At 39.9% G+C, this 16,266-nt stretch overlaps 1 protein-coding gene and 2 pseudogenes across 1 annotated transcript; all 3 read left to right on the forward strand.

Annotated features, from left to right (window-relative positions):
* Positions 1-429: 429 nt before the first annotated feature.
* LOC143551011 (putative glucan endo-1,3-beta-glucosidase A6 pseudogene) lies at positions 430-1,886 on the forward strand (annotated as a pseudogene).
* Positions 1,887-8,184: 6,298 nt separating this feature from the next.
* Positions 8,185-9,609, forward strand: LOC143551012 (putative glucan endo-1,3-beta-glucosidase A6 pseudogene; annotated as a pseudogene).
* Positions 9,610-10,448: 839 nt separating this feature from the next.
* Positions 10,449-11,144, forward strand: LOC143551024 (uncharacterized). The gene has a single exon (XM_077041558.1). The coding sequence runs from the start codon at positions 10,449-10,451 to the stop codon at positions 11,142-11,144; it is 696 nt and encodes a 231-aa protein (XP_076897673.1).
* The last annotated feature ends 5,122 nt before the right edge of the window (positions 11,145-16,266 follow it).

A 16,266-nucleotide genomic window follows, 5' to 3' on the forward strand; every position in this document is an offset into this window, starting at 1 on the left:
ACCATAAAGGTTTCTGCTAAATTGTGTTTTATTTTTACAAACTAGTGAACTCGTTAAAAACCATGCAACTTTAGCAAGACTGTTAGTTTGTTTAATTATCAAGTGATCACTCATTCAGTACTACAAGTATGCAGTTCTTTCTATATACTTATTCAAGAAAAGTAAGTTTATTTTAATCCTCTTATAATTATAAATATTGGTTTCTTTTCTAAATAATTTGTATTCTTTGTTATTCAGATCATAAGGACTTCTCCATTTGCAATCCGGTAATCGTTTGATGCACCCATTGAAGTCCAACGGCTTCGTTTGTGTTCACAAAAATAAAACCGAACAATTCCTACTCTATTCCTAAATTATTACCATCTCAAAGATCTCCACCCATAACCTTTACCTTAGCAATTCTAAATAATAGTGTGAACAAGTAATCTAATTTTCACCAAGATCATTGGCACCTTTACAATTCACATAATTTATGAAGTTGAACAGTCACTCTTTATATATAACACCATCCATGTGTGTTTGTGTGTATATATATAAATCATCTCTCTTCACATATCATTCCCATAAGTAATTCAGTATCATATATATTAGCATTTTTAATATGGGGAATAAAAAGAGTCCCAATATAGCTCTTGTTGTCCTATCTTTCTTATGTCTCATTACTTACTCAGGTAACATTATAATAAATTTCTTTAGCCTTTATAATTTTCTTAAACACATTCCTAATCCTACTTCTCTTTTATTTTATGTGATTTTAGGGGCTGCGGTGTCGAATATGATCGGTATAAACTACGGACGGCTAGGAAACAACCTTCCATCTCCAGCCCGATCAATCGAACTCCTGCAAGCCATGAAAGTGGGTCGAGTCAAACTTTACGACGCTGACCACGAAATACTTAACCTTCTATCAGGAAAAAATATAGAAGTTGCAATCACAATTGCAAATGATGAAATATCAGGAATAGCTGCAAACCAACACCTTGCAGACCAATGGGTGTATGAACATATATTAGCTCACTATCCCAACACTAGAATCCGGTTCGTGCTCGTCGGTCATGAAGTTTTCAGCTCCATTGACACAGATCAAGATATGCAAATAGCACGTGATCTTGTACCCGCCATTAGAAGGATTAAAAACACTATAAAAGCGCAAGGCATTCGCAGTATTAAAGTCGGAACGCCTCTAGCTATGGACATGATGGAAATGACATTCCCACCTTCAAATGGAAGCTTTAAGCCCGAAATACGCGAATTCCTGACACCGTTGCTTAAATACATAAACGGGACAAAATCGTATTTCTTCCTAGATGTTTATCCTTACTTAGCATGGTCCAGTAGTCAAGTCACGAACCAAACGGGACTCAGCCTTGACTCTGCTTTACTAAGAAGCGTAAATGAGACATACACTGACCCGCAAACAGGGCTCGTGTATACGAATCTCCTGGACCAGATGCTTGACTCGGTCGTATATGCAATGTCTAAACTGGGATATGATAATGTGATGCTTGCTATATCGGAAACAGGCTGGCCACACGAAGGCGAGACAGGTGCAACCCGTGAAAATGCGGCTGAGTATAATAACAATCTCGTAAGGAAAATGTCTGCGGTCCCAAGTATTGGTACTCCGGCCCGGCCCGGGGAGCTTATACCAACTTTTATATTTTCATTGTATGATGAGGACCAAAAATATGGACCAGCTACTGAAAGGCATTGGGGCTTGTTACATCCTGATGGGAGTCCTGTTTATGATGTCAACATAACTAGGACTGGCACACCATCTTATTATTAGATATCAAGTTCTAACATACTAGGAATCAACAATCATTCATTGTTGAAATAATTCATAGTAATAATTTGGTGTTATGTTCGAAATTTGATCAAGTGATTGTTAATGAATACATATATTTCTTATTAAGTTCTAGAAAGCATGTATATCAAACAAAATTGATTTTTAAATTAACAATAATACCATGTACGACTGATATATCTATATCGGTGTTAAAGATATTAACCATAACTTGGGTACATTTAAAATTGTGTAAATTGTAATAAAGTTGTAAACTAGTTGTGGGTTGTAATAAATGGGTTAAGCGGGTTGGTGAGTCGACATATTTAAATTTAATTGAACAAGTTGAAACAGTCACGTCAAACACTGCCAAGTGCCATTTGATTGGAAGCATCAACCGAACATGACCAGATATTAAAAGTGTTAAACTCAAAACCTACCCAAAACCAATATGTTTAAAACTAAAAGTCTAAAACAATTACTTTGACCAACTAGACAGAAACAAGCATAACTAGAAAAGACCAAAATGGGAAAAAGAGCATGATTTGGGCTACGAGTGGAGTTACGAGATCCACTGACAATGAATAGAAAGGTTTTGATGATTTAAGTCATGTGACAAACAATCATAGATAGTTGACTCGAATACACATTGGAGCATTTAGGGCTTCAGTTTATCACCGAAGTCTTTTCCTAAAGTTAAGTGTTTTCAATTATTTTCCTTTTAATCTAAAACATGTAAGTCGCTTATTGTCTTAATTTACGTGTTCACATACTCAAATTGAAGTAATCCAAGTTTTATCTTTGTATTATTGGCAAATATGGTTTCTTGACTTTCTTAAAGTCATACTAACTCGTCTATTGTCTTGAACAGCTGTCACAAATGCCTGTTTATACGTACAAACTTACTTGTACATCTTATTCGGGGTATTACACCAACCCATTACTATTACTAACAGTACTACACATAAGAGTATCACTGACATAGTCCAATAAAACTAAGAAAATAGAAAAGTAAAATTAAAAACCGGTTGTAATATGTTGTTAATTATGACAAATTCCTGACGGATAACTTGGGAACACCGATGAACACCTTACACAACTTAGTCTGGCTTGGATTGTACCTTGTGAGAATTTATTGCTGACATAAGGCCCATCAGTGATCTATTTATAATTTGAGGATAATATATCCGAATATGCTTTCAGTCGTTTATTGACTAGGGACCAATTATAGATGAAAGATCATTAACAATACGTTGCTAATTTGTCAAGATATTTTTCCCAAGACTTCAATAATTTGTTTGGGGTTGGGTTGTGATGGGTTAGGTTAGATTAATCACTCTACACAATAGTAAATGCCCATAAATGGCAGCCTAATGCCCTATAAATGGCAACCTATAAATAACAGCCTAACATTTAACATTTCAGACCAATAAATGGTGACAAAAATGGGTCGTTAATTTTCACTCGATACCTAGAATCTACAATTTGTTTTCTTCATCCCCTATCTAGCCTACCTGTCTTCAAAGATGTTACCACAGTTTTCTTTTCTCTTTTATTTAATTTGGTGTAACTAACATGTTAGGATTTTTTATTTTTTTTTGAAAGACGGTATTTTATAAATAAAAAACAATCCTAGTAAGTAGTAAAATCGGAAAAAAAAACATACTATTATACCACAAGAACAAGAAATGTAAAATTTCATGAAATAGCGTTTCTTTGTTATGGTTAGCCTTCTCAAATACCAAGTCATTTTTTAGTCTTCAAATAATCCACCAAGTGATAAAAATAATCATCCCGGACAAATCTTTCTTATGAGTTTAAACTCTCAATGTGTCCCATCAAGACATCAGCTCAACTGGAACTAAAGAGGAAGACAACGTAAGGCCAAGCCAAAAGAAGCAGTAAGGCTCCAAATCCAATTAGCCACCGAGCACATACCAAAAACATGGTCAATAGACTCCTCACGATCATTACAAACAGGACATAAACAGTTCGCGATATCTATACCCTTACTCACCAAATTGACTGTCGTAGGTAGTCTATTAGTGGTCTCAGAATTAAAATTCGTAAAGTTGGTACGTCTTTGTTTGTGGTGAGGCCATGTGTGGTTAAATTAACGCAAACACCTTTCCTAAGCTTCACGCATGGGTTCTCAAGCCTTAAAAAACTTTTAAAAATACACTTTTATAATAACAGGATGTATACACTAGTATCATTTGAAACACATTCTCATCAATGTGATGCTATACTTCACGTGATGGTTGAAGCAAGCATAGGTCGTCACACATCAATAACCAGCATCATCTCCTCGTCATATCATCGTCATCTCCTCACCACCACCTCTAGTGCTATTTCAATTTTGCCCTTAATCCTCGGTTTTGGGTCTGCCCGCCAGGTGTTCGATAAAATGTCTCAATGAGTTAATTGGTTTTTTTGGGTTTACGGAGGAGAGAGCAACTGACGGTTGCTCTCCTTTCTCCTCTTAGTTCGGGTTTTTACTCCCAAAACTCAGCTCGAGTTTGTTTGTTGGCCTTTTTGTCGTGAGGGGTTATGACAAGGGCTCGGATTGTCAAAGGAGCCCCATCGGGGGAGGTGGGCACGGGAGGTGGACATGGTTGTCGGTTCGACATCATTTCTCGTGGTGGATTAATTGATGAGGGTGCTATGTCTAAGACCCTAGAAAATAGTGTGGGTTCGGTGGGTGTTTGGTCATGTCCTTTTAGGGGGTTCCATTGTTGCCCGGATGGACGGGCGGGGTCAAGGGGGATCTCTCGATTAATGGCGCATATCAAACGACTTCATTTGTCGTCGGATGAGCGGAAAGGGACCCTACGGGATGCCATTTCCATGGATTGTGATTTATTTATTTCGGTTGGGGAGGCTTTTAAGGCCTCAGACCAGTGGCTATGTGGGGTGTGTATGCGTTCAACTGCTCTTAAACGGACGTGTCATCATGCTGATGGAGTCACCAAGTACAACGAGGGTGTAGGAGCTGTGGAGGAGTTTATTGTGGGGATTGATAAACCACATGTTATGAGGGATGTTGCTCCCTTGGGAGGGATAGTGGTGGATGAGGTTCTTCTTGACCGTGTCTTCTCTCTTCCTATCACAACTGTTAAGAGCATCCCTCATAGTTGTCGTATGGCATTTGCTCAAGCGTTAACTGCGGCTCTGGGTAAGGTGGTTGCTATGCCAGACTCTGTTGAGGTATGGGTGAAACTTTTCTTGTTACCGCGGTGCACGCTGTGTGTTTTCAGACCTTCTAAACGTCAGGAGCGCAGGTCCGGTAATAGAAAGTCTTTGCAATGTCAGAGTATTCAACAAGCACTAGCAAGTTGGGGTGCTAAGGATGGTTTTGATGCGCTTATTTTATCCCTTTTTGCCACACCTATAGGGGTGAACTCGAGTCATGGGGAGCCTCTCGCTAAGCACGATGATGTTGCGGTATGTGCCAATGTGAAACAATGTTTACGAAAAGTGGCGGACGGGCATTTTACTGCCGCCATTAAAGTATTATGCTCTTCAGGGGTTGCACCTTTCGGCAATGACACTTTGAAAACGTTAGTGGCTAAGCATCCCAATTTGCCCCAGCCGGTTATGCCTGCTTCATTGCTTTCTGAGCCTCCTCTTGTTGTTGATGAGGATTGTGTGCTTGGATGCATTAAATCCTTCCCTAAAGGGACGTCATGCGGACGAGATGGATTGAGGGCACAACATATTTTGGATGCATTTTGTGGAGAGGGGTCGCCGATCTCTGTTGGGTTACTAAAGGCTACTACTGCGATGGTTAATTTATGTTTGGGGGGGAGATGCCCAAGGGTTTTGGCAGAGTTCATTGCGTCGGCTCCTCTCACACCGTTGCTCAAACCGGACAATGGGATTAGACCCATTGTCGTAGGTGCCATTTGGAGAAGATTAATCTCTAAGGTGGCTATGAGGGGTGTTGGGAAAGACATTACTAAATATATGTGCGACTTTCAGTTTGGGGTGGGAGTCCCTAGTGGTGCAGAGGCCGTTCTTCATAGCGCGAACAGGTTTTTAAGTAAGTTCCATACTGATGGGTCATTGGCTATGCTTACTATTGATTTTTGTAATGCCTTCAACTTGGTGGATAGGACTGCCCTTCTGAATGAGGTTCGGGCCCGATGTCTATCTATTTCCTTATGGGTGAACTTTTTATATGGGCAACCGGCCAGGCTATATGTGGGGGTGACCACATTTGGTCCACCACTGGGGTTCAGCAGGGGGACCCTTTGGGACCTCTTCTTTTCGCCTTAGTTCTGCATCTAGTCCAGAGTTCCTGTAAGCTTCTCTTTCATGCTTGGTACCTAGATGATGGTACAATTATTGGGGACTCTAAAGAGATTGCCAAAGCTTTAGATATTATCAGGTCGGAGGGTCCCCGCCTGGGCCTTGAACTTAATATTAAGAAAACCGAAGTATTTTGGCCGTCGTGCAATGGGGTTAAGGTGCAGGAGGGGGTGTTTCCCTGTGAGATTGGAAGACCGGTGCTAGGTGTGAAACTCCTCGGGGGAGCAGTTAGCCGGGATGTCGGGTTCATCAGTGAACTTACTATGAAAAGGGCTTCGCGAGCTGTGGAGTTGATGAGCTATCTCCCGCATTTGCGGGACCCTCAATGCGAGCTCCTTTTGCTCCGCTCATGTATGGGAGTTAGAAAGTTGTTGTTTGGTCTCAGAACATGCCAACCTGTATATGTAAGGGAAGCAGTTTCTTTGTTTGACAATGGCCTTCGGGGGGCGATTGAGGACATCGTGGTTTGTGGTGGTCCCTTCTTTGGAGATTTTTAATGGAGGTTGGCATCACTTCCGACTCGTTTTGGAGGTTTGGGTTTATGTTCAGCTTCAGACATTTCTACTTATGTGTTTGTGGCCTCGAGGGCGCAATCTTGGGAATTACAAGACCACATTCTTCGAGGTTGTGGTATTGATGGGTTTGACTCCGATTATGGGAGTGCGATAGATCGGTTGCACATTTCACTTCCCGATTTTGACATTAGAGGTTTCTCTAATAAAGACACCCCCCCCCCCTAAAGCCCAACATGCTTTGGCGAATGCCCTTTATAATGGAATCATCAAGAGTTTGGAAATGAAGTTTGATTTATCCCCTCGTCAGAAAGCGGTGTTTGAGTGTCTTCGGGCTCCTCGGGCTCAAGATTTCTTAAGTGTTCTCCCTATTGAAGGATTGGGCCAACATATGTCGGCTTTGGAGTACCAGGCCATCCTGAAGTATCGGTTAATGATCCCTTTGTTTCCGGTAGATGAGCCGTGCCCGGTTTGCCGTAAGGTTTGTTTGGATTCTTTTGGCGAGCATGCGGTTCACTGCAAAGAGTTGCCTGGGTTTAAGTACATGCATGATTTGGTGAGGGATGTTCTATGCAATGTTCTTAAACGAGCCGGAATTTCGGCTAAAAAAGAAGCCCCCGTAAACTTTCTTACGGATCCTCAAGAAGGAAGATCTACATTACGCCCGGCCGATATACTTGTTTTTGGGTGGGGTAGGGGGGAAACACGCTTGTGTCGACCTCACAGGAGTGTCCCCTCTTGTTGGGATTAGGGACACTGGATTTGTAGCAGGCCAGGCAGCATTGAAGGCGGCATCGAGCAAGGTTGCTAAACACGAGAGAGCTTGTTTGGAGAATCAACACGTGTTTATCCCCTTCGCCTTTGACACTTTTGGTTTCTTAGCTCCGGATGCCGTGGACCTTTTGAATAGGGTTCAGAAAGTTGTGTATAGTAACGTATCAGCCCATAAGAATCAAAACTTTGTTTTTAGTCGGATTGGGTTTGCTATCCAAAAGGGGATTGCAGCGCAGCTTGTTGCCCGCTTACCTGCCACTTCATTGTAAATCGTTTGGATGTTTCTATGAAATATAAAATGAGCCAATAAGAAAAAAAATTAGAAGAAATTGATAAAATTCCGATACCTCACGTTTTATTTTACATAAAATAAATTATAATTACCAGTTAAAATCGTGTAATGGATGTACTTTAGGCGATGGACCTCACGTTTTATATAATTATGTAAAATGTTACATAATCACGTAACATACAATTTGTAATTTGTGTATCACATATATGTAATGGCATACCGGTCATGTACCAGGTTATGTAATTAATTACATAATAGGTTGCACTACCTCGTCTAATTGACGGACAATTTGACCATTACAATATGTGCAATTAATACTACCAAGCATCCTGAAAAAACCGTGTAATTTTTTCATGTACTTGGTATATTTGTTGAACGTCATTCGTTGCTTTCGTCAACAACCAATCTCGGTTGACGCTTCCATCATAAAACAAATAAATAAGAAAAAATATCATATCTAACTTTTCTATTTTATCACATCTACTTTCATACAACACAAGTAAAACCAAAACATTCCTACCACATATAAAATAAATGAACACAACCAAACTTTAACCTTTACCTTGCTTACATTCATTCAACATTTCTATACCTAAATTATTACCATCTCAAATGTCTCCTTCACTTATAACCTTTACTTTATCAATTATAAATTATATTGTGAATTAAAAATCCAATCATCACAAAGTTCATTGACACTTACACAAAACTTATGAAGTTGAACAATCACTATTTATAACATAATAATCATCATTTGTACATTAACCAGCATCATATATTAGCATTTTTAGCATCTTTTTCATATGGAGAATAAAAGTTTCCACAAGATAGCTCTTCTTTCCCTCTCTTTCTTGTATCTCTTTGTGATTTCACGGGCGGTGGTATCGAATGGGATCGGTATAAGCTATGGTCGGCTAGGAAACAACCTTCCGTCTCCAGCCCGATCCATCGAACTCCTACAAAACATGAATGTAGGTCGAGTCAAACTTTATGACGCTGACCACGAAATACTCCATCTTCTATCCGGAAAGAATATTAGTGTCGCGGTCACAATTGCAAATGACGAAATCTCAGGCATCGCTGCAAATCAACACCTTGCGGAGCAATGGGTGTATGAACATATCCTAGCTCACTATCCCAATACTAAAATTCAGTTTGTGCTTGTTGGCCATGAAGTTTTCAGCTCCATTAGTACAGATCAAGATATCCAAATAGCACGAGATCTTGTACCCGCCATTAGACGGATTAAAAGCACGATCAAAGCGCAAGGGATTCACAATATTAAAGTATCAACACCTCTTGCAATGGACATGATGGGAATAACATTTCCACCTTCAAATGGAAGCTTTAAGCCCGAGATACACGAACTCATTGTCCCGTTGCTGAAATACATAAACGGGACAAAATCATATTTCTTCGTAGATGTCTACCCTTACTTCGCATGGTTCGAAAGTCAAGTCATGAATCAAACAAGCATAAACCTTGATTTTGCATTACTAAGAAGCGTAAATGAGACCTACACCGATCCATATACCGGGCTGGTGTACATGAATCTGCTAGACCAGATGCTTGACTCAGTGGCTTATGCAATGGCTAAACTTGGATATGATGACATAATGCTTGCTATTTCGGAAACAGGCTGGCCACACGCAGGCGAGTCAGGTGCAACTCCAGAAAATGCAGCTGAGTACAACAACAATCTCATAAGGAAAATGTCTGCGGTCCCAAGTGTTGGAACTCCGGCCCGGCCCGGGGAGGTTATGCCAACTTTTATATTCTCATTGTATGATGAGAATCAGAAATATGGTCCAGCTACTGAAAGACATTGGGGCTTGCTAAATCCTGATGGGAGCCCTGTTTATCTGGTGAACATAACTGGGAAGAGTACATCTGATTAGATATACGAGTGATTCGGTTATCGTTCATCGTCGAATAATTCAAACTAATCGATGCAATATAGTCACTAGACGTAGTTCATTCACTTTCATATCATACATTGATGTAACAGTTTTATAACATTGTTGTATTGGTTTACCATTTTATAAATTTGATACATTTATTATGCATTATTTTTTACAGTTGTATATAAGTTTTGATAACCATCTCTTAAAACTAAAAAATAAACTTATTTTGTTTTAATTAAATAGAGAACACAGGCAATCTTTACTTTACACCTACTTTTCTCTTAAAATTAAACTCACCACACTTGCATTTAATAGAATTAATTAAGCCCACAACCACTTGTCACCACCATACCACCTGGATTAGTGGATTTCCCCTTGAAACTACAAAAACACATGAACAAACTAGTTTGATGTTATTATTTATGTAGATAATAACATATAAATTTGTAACAGTAAGTCACAAAATTTTATATATGAGCCTAATAGACTTATATATATATATATATAGTATAGATTGTATGATATTATGAGGGTGATTGTCCAGAATATTATCTCTTATTATAGAGATCTCCTTGTATTGTATATATAATCGTTTAATGAGAATGGGAAGGCAAGGATTCACAAATATCATCTCTATCATGGTATCACTGGCCTAACCCTAAGCCGCCTCCAATCTTCCTCGGCTTTTCTAGAAACGATCCCACCTTCTGCTGTTCAACTTCTCATCAGTTTCTTTCTTCATGGATACCAAACTACAACCCGCCGTCACCAACATTAAAAACTTCATTACCATTACCCTTGAATCCGAATCCGAATCCGGCCCCTATACCACATGGTCGGAATTGTTTAAAATTCACTGCAAAGCCTTTATGGTCTACGATCATCTCATCTCTTCAACACCGCCAACACAATCTTCTTCGAACCAACCGAAAGATGCCGACCCGAAAGCTCCAGCACCACTACCGCCACCAGCCCTCGATTCTTGGGAACGGATCGATGCCATAGTCCTCCAATGGATCTATGGCACCATCTCGAATGATCTGGTCCAAACCATTCTCAAGAAAGATACGACTGCTTTCCATGCATGGACGGCTCTCGCTGACCTCTTCAATGACAGCAAAGCTACAAGGGCTGTCTATCTTAAAACCAAGTTCGCCAACACCCGACTTGACAATTTCCCAAATATGCATGCCTATTGTCAAGAACTCAAGATCTTGGCAGATCAATTAGCCAATGTTGATAGCCCGGTTGACGACAAAGATTTGGTTATTCAATTGGTTACCGGTCTCAATGAACAATACGAAGGCATAGGCGCAATAATTCAAAACACGGAACCGCTTCCGTCGTTTCATGCAGCTCGCTCGAAGGTAACCATGGAAGAACAGAAGAAAGCTCATCAAGCCGCGTTAGCCATCTCTTCTGCGGGAACCGCCCTACACGCCACAACCACGAAACCCGATAACTCAGCCTCTTTCGAATACCGATCTGAACCAGGGGACAGGGGACGCGGTCGCGGTCGCGGTCGCTCTCGTGGTCGTGGTCGTGGACGCAATAATTGGGGGTGAGGTCGAGGATCTGGATACAACAACCATAACCCCATCAGCTATGGTCAAAATCATTACTACCCTCCTTACTCACCACAAAATAATTATCCAAATAATTATTCTTCAAACACTCCGTGGATGCCACATCCCAACTCATCCAATCAGTCCACTCAAACTTCTTGGACCAATCCCCCCTGCCCCTATCCGACACAAGCTCGGCCAAATCATAACACAGGTATACTTGGTCCACGGCCCAACCAGAGTAATGCTTTCACGGCTGCTTATGCGCCTACCAACATTGAGCAAGCCTTATACACTATGTCTCTCAATCCACCCGATCAATGGCATATGGACACCGGGGCTACATCTCACATGACAAATAATCCGGGTAATTTTCAATCTCTTTTCAATAATGGCGTTTTACATAATATCATTGTCGGGGATGGCACCACCATTCCGGTAAATGGACAAGGAGACCAACACTTACCACCCCCTTACCCACCACAAATTGAATAATGTCTTATATGCCCCAAAATTAATTAAAAACCTTATCTCTGTCCGTCGTCTTACAATTGACAATTGGATTTCTATCGAATTTGATCCTTTTGGTTTTCTTGTTAAGAATTTCAAGACCCGGATCCCTATCCTCCGGTGCAACAGCAACGGTGATTTATACCCATTACTTCCGCCGGAGTCTACTCAATACACTTCCCCATCTACCTTTGCAGCTATTTCAAACCGATTATGGCATCAACGTTTGGGTCATCCCGGACCAACTTTATTGAAATTTTTGAGACATTCCAATGTTATTTCATTTAATAAGTTAAGTAAGATTGTTTGTGAATCTTGTGTTATGGGGAAGAGTATTAAATCACCTTTTATGCCTTCATCTACTTGTACATATTTACCATTTGATATCATTCATAGCGACCTCTGGACATCTCCAGTTGTAAGCACCAGCGGACATCGCTATTACATTCTATTCTTAGACAATCACACAAATTTTTTATGGACATATCCATTGGCCAAAAGGTCCCAAGTTTATAACATTTTTTGCACTTTTTCTAAACAAATCGAAACCCAATTTGAACGAAAAATTAAAAATTTTCAATGCGACAATGGCACCGAATATGTCAACTCATCGTTTAAACAATATTGTGACCTCAACGGTATGATATTGCGTCTATCTTGCCCTCACACATCCTCTCAAAATGGGAAAGCGGAACGCAAAATCCGCTCCATTAATAATATCATCCGCACTCTTCTTGCTCATGCTTCTCTTCCCTCTACCTTTTGGCATCATGCTCTAGACATGGCCACATACATACTCAACATCCTTCCAAGTAAAAATCACACCTTCAAAACCCCCACCGAACTTTTATATAACCGACACCCATCATGTGATCATCTTCGCGTTTTTGGTTCCTTATGTTATCCTCTACATCCGTCTACCCTCACCCACAAACTTGCCAATCGCTCACACCCATACGTTTTCCTCGGCTATCCCCAAAATCATCGAGGATATAAATGCCTTGATTTGAAGACACATCAAATAACTATCTCCCGACATGTGGTTTTTGATGAGACAATTTTCCCTTTCGCCACTAACCTGGCTCAGCCTTTATTTCATTAAATGAAACCCATGAATTCCTTAACACTCCACCGCATCCACATTTGTGGTCTCAACAAACTACACCACCACCACCTCCAAACCCAACCCAATATTCACAGACCCAAGACACCAACAACCCTCTCTTCACACCACCCACCCCACCTCCTAATGATCCAATCTCACCCACTGCCCAACCCATAATTACAGCCAACTCCTCTACCACACCTCAATCTCCAACAGTTCCCTCACCTCATTCCCCACCGCCACCCCCTTCGAATCGTACCATGCGCACACGTGGTATGGACGGTATAACTAAACCTAAGAAATTTCTTAACCTTTCCACCACCACCATTGTTCCTATTCCTAAAAACCCATCCCATGCCGTGTCCACACCGGAATGGTATAGTGCCATGAATGATGAGTATAGCGCACTTGTTAAAAATGAGACATGGGAACTTGTCCCTCGTCATCCACAAATGAATGTAATACGGAGTATGTGGTTGTTTAAACATAAGTTCCATTCTAATGGGACTCTTGAGCGGTATAAAGCACGATTAGTTTGTGATGGAAGGTCACAACAGGTTGGTATAGATTGTGGGGAGACTTTTAGTCCAGTGGTAAAACCAGCAACAATTCGAACAGTTTTGTCTATCGCTTTGTCACGCTTTTGGCAAGTGCATCAATTAGATGTCACAAATGCATTTTCACATGGCACACTTAATGAAACAGTCTACATGTATCAGCCTATGGGGTTTCGTAGCAAGACTCATCCAGATCATGTGTGTTGACTTAAAAAATCTCTTTATGGACTTAAGCAGGCACCACGGGCATGGTATCAACGGTTTACTGATTATGTCTTACACTTGGGGTTCCGACAAAGTCAATGTGATAACAGTTTGTTCATTTTGCACTCCGGGAATCATACGACGTATTTGCTACTTTATGTTGATGATATTCTTCTTACTTCTTCCTCCGAGGTTCTTCGGCAACAACTAATGTCTAGTTTGGCAAATGAATTTGCCATGAAAGATCTCGGCCAACTAAGTTTTTTCTCGGAATAACGGTCACTCGGACAGGGGATAGCATGTTCTTATCACAAACTTCTTATGCCCATGACATTATTAAACGTGCTGGAATGCAAACATGCAAACCAGCGCCTACCCCTGTCGACACAAATGGTAAACTTGGTGCTGATTCTGGTGTTCCATTTGAGGATCCAACCCTATATCGTAGCATGGCGGGTGCTTTACAGTACCTCACATTCACTCGACCTGATATTAGTTATGCGGTTCAGCAGGTTTGCATGCACATGCATGCTCCACGGTCCACCCATTGGCAAGCTCTCAAACGCATCTTACATTACATTCAGGGAACGGTTACCTTTGGTCTTACTCTCGGAAATTCCGATTATCCCTCTTTGCTTGCTTATACGGATGCGGACTGGGCAGGTTGTCCGGACACTCGTCGATCTACATCAGGTTATTGTGTTTATTACGGGTCTAATCTTATCTCTTGGTCGTCTAAACGACAGCCGACTGTATCACGATCAAGTGTTGAAGTAGAATACAGAGGGGTTGCCAACGTGGTGGCTGAAATTTGTTGGCGTCGCAACTTACTTTTGGAACTTCATCGTCCCCTAACGCGTGCCACACTGGTGTATTGTGATAATGTGAGTGCCATATACCTCTCCGGGAACCTGTCAATCATCAACGGACAAAACACATTGAGCTTGACATCCATTTTGTCCGTGAACAGGTTCAACGTGGTCAAGTGTGTATTCATCATGTTCCTTCTCCTTATCAAATAGCAGATATCTTCACCAAGGGTTTACCTCGCGCTTTGTTTGAAGATTTCCGATCCAGTCTCAACATCCGGTCACCTACCGCTTCGACTGCGGGGGTGTAATAGACTTATATATATATAGTATAGATTGTATGATATTATGAGGGTGATTGTACAGAATATTATCTCTTATTATAGAGATCTCCTTGTATTGTATATATAATCGTTTAATGAGAATGGGAAGGCAAGGATTCACAAATATCATCTCTATCAGAGCCATAGATAAACTGATAAAATATTTGTTTTAAGAAATTGGGTTTTTTTTTCACGACAATTTAGTGTTATGTAATGAATCTAACCACATATATCTTTTTAATCGTTTACCAACACATGTGTATGAAATATAAGTTACATATGTGTAGATTATATAAATAAACATAACTTATTAATTTTATTTTAAAATCTGTTAAAACTGGAAAAAAAAATACGAATGATTTATACATAACATGGTGCGAGTGTTTTCGAATCCATAGAACATGAGTTGGGTTATCAAGGTGTAGTGTGGATTGAGGAGCACATATACACTATACTAGAATTGAACGATAAATCGACATCGAACAGGTCTGAAACCGAAGTTAATAGCCTTTTTGGAATTTGTTTATAGATTTGAGGTAGAAACGTACGGGTTTGGAATCAATGGTTCACGAACTGATAGCCATGAAGCAGTTTACGAACCGATTTAAAACCAATGTTCATGAATCGATGTATTTTTATGTATGTATGCAAACTTTTTTTTAATGCACCACCGGTTCCAACTCAAACTAGTTTTTAACCGAACCATAGTTAATTTCTCAAGTTTGGGTTTTCAATCTCACAGCACAAGTTCCAAAACCCATCATTATCATGCGGATCTGGACATAAATCTCAAGGGTAAAATTTTTTTTTATCGTATTTCATATAATGTAAACGAAACAAAACTAGAAACACGATATATGGGGTGCAAATTTCTCCTATTCGGTTTTGAAAGCTTGAAATCAAGCCCTTACACCATGTTCCTTTACTTTTGAACATTTCTCTTTCGACAACACAAACTAAAACATTGTTTAATTACTCATCACCTATTCGCTTACGCAAACCTGTATTGATAAGTTTCATATTAGAAAACATATTTCAACGGTCGCGGTTGCAATCAGTAAACCAACACTAGCTTCAAATTTTGATAAACAAAAGAAAAGGTGACGTGCTTTCCGGTTTCTACCATTACACGAGCAATGTCACATATTCACCTAATTTTGTAAATTTATCATCTTCCTTTAAAGTGTGATAAAAGGTCGTACGATCACCCGAAATACACCATATTTCTTCATTTCTGCAATCATTTGTATACATTTCCGAAAACGTCACTATCTTAGATATGTCAAACTTGGAAAACGAATCTCAAGAATTAAACCAGAAGTGTGTTCTAACAAACTAGTTAAGACCTCACTAAATCTATTTCCAAGTTATTGAATTTGCATATTCAAAACCATATTAAAACTTTCAACCTCAGAATGATGATTATGTTGAGCATGTTTCTGTTTTGATGTTTTTCGTTCAAACAAAAGAAAAAAGAGGTTAATGGTTTCCATATGTTTTGCGGTATAAACTTTGTTTTGACTTTATTTGATTTGGACTTTTAAAAAATGATAATTCTATTGAGTCTATTTCTGTTTAATGTTTCTCGTTCAAACAAAAGAAAAATAAATAGTT

The sequence above is a fragment of the Bidens hawaiensis genome, unplaced genomic scaffold (assembly GCF_021521415.1).
Source record: "Bidens hawaiensis isolate Kalapana, Puna unplaced genomic scaffold, B.hawaiensis_p1.1 tig00016232_1, whole genome shotgun sequence".
Taxonomy (NCBI): domain Eukaryota; kingdom Viridiplantae; phylum Streptophyta; class Magnoliopsida; order Asterales; family Asteraceae; genus Bidens; species Bidens hawaiensis.

What these genes read in the sequence shown, in the direction of transcription:
- LOC143551024 (XM_077041558.1), top strand. Translation starts at nt 10,449, where the DNA reads ATGGTCTACGATCATCTCATCTCTTCAACACCGCCAACACAATCTTCT.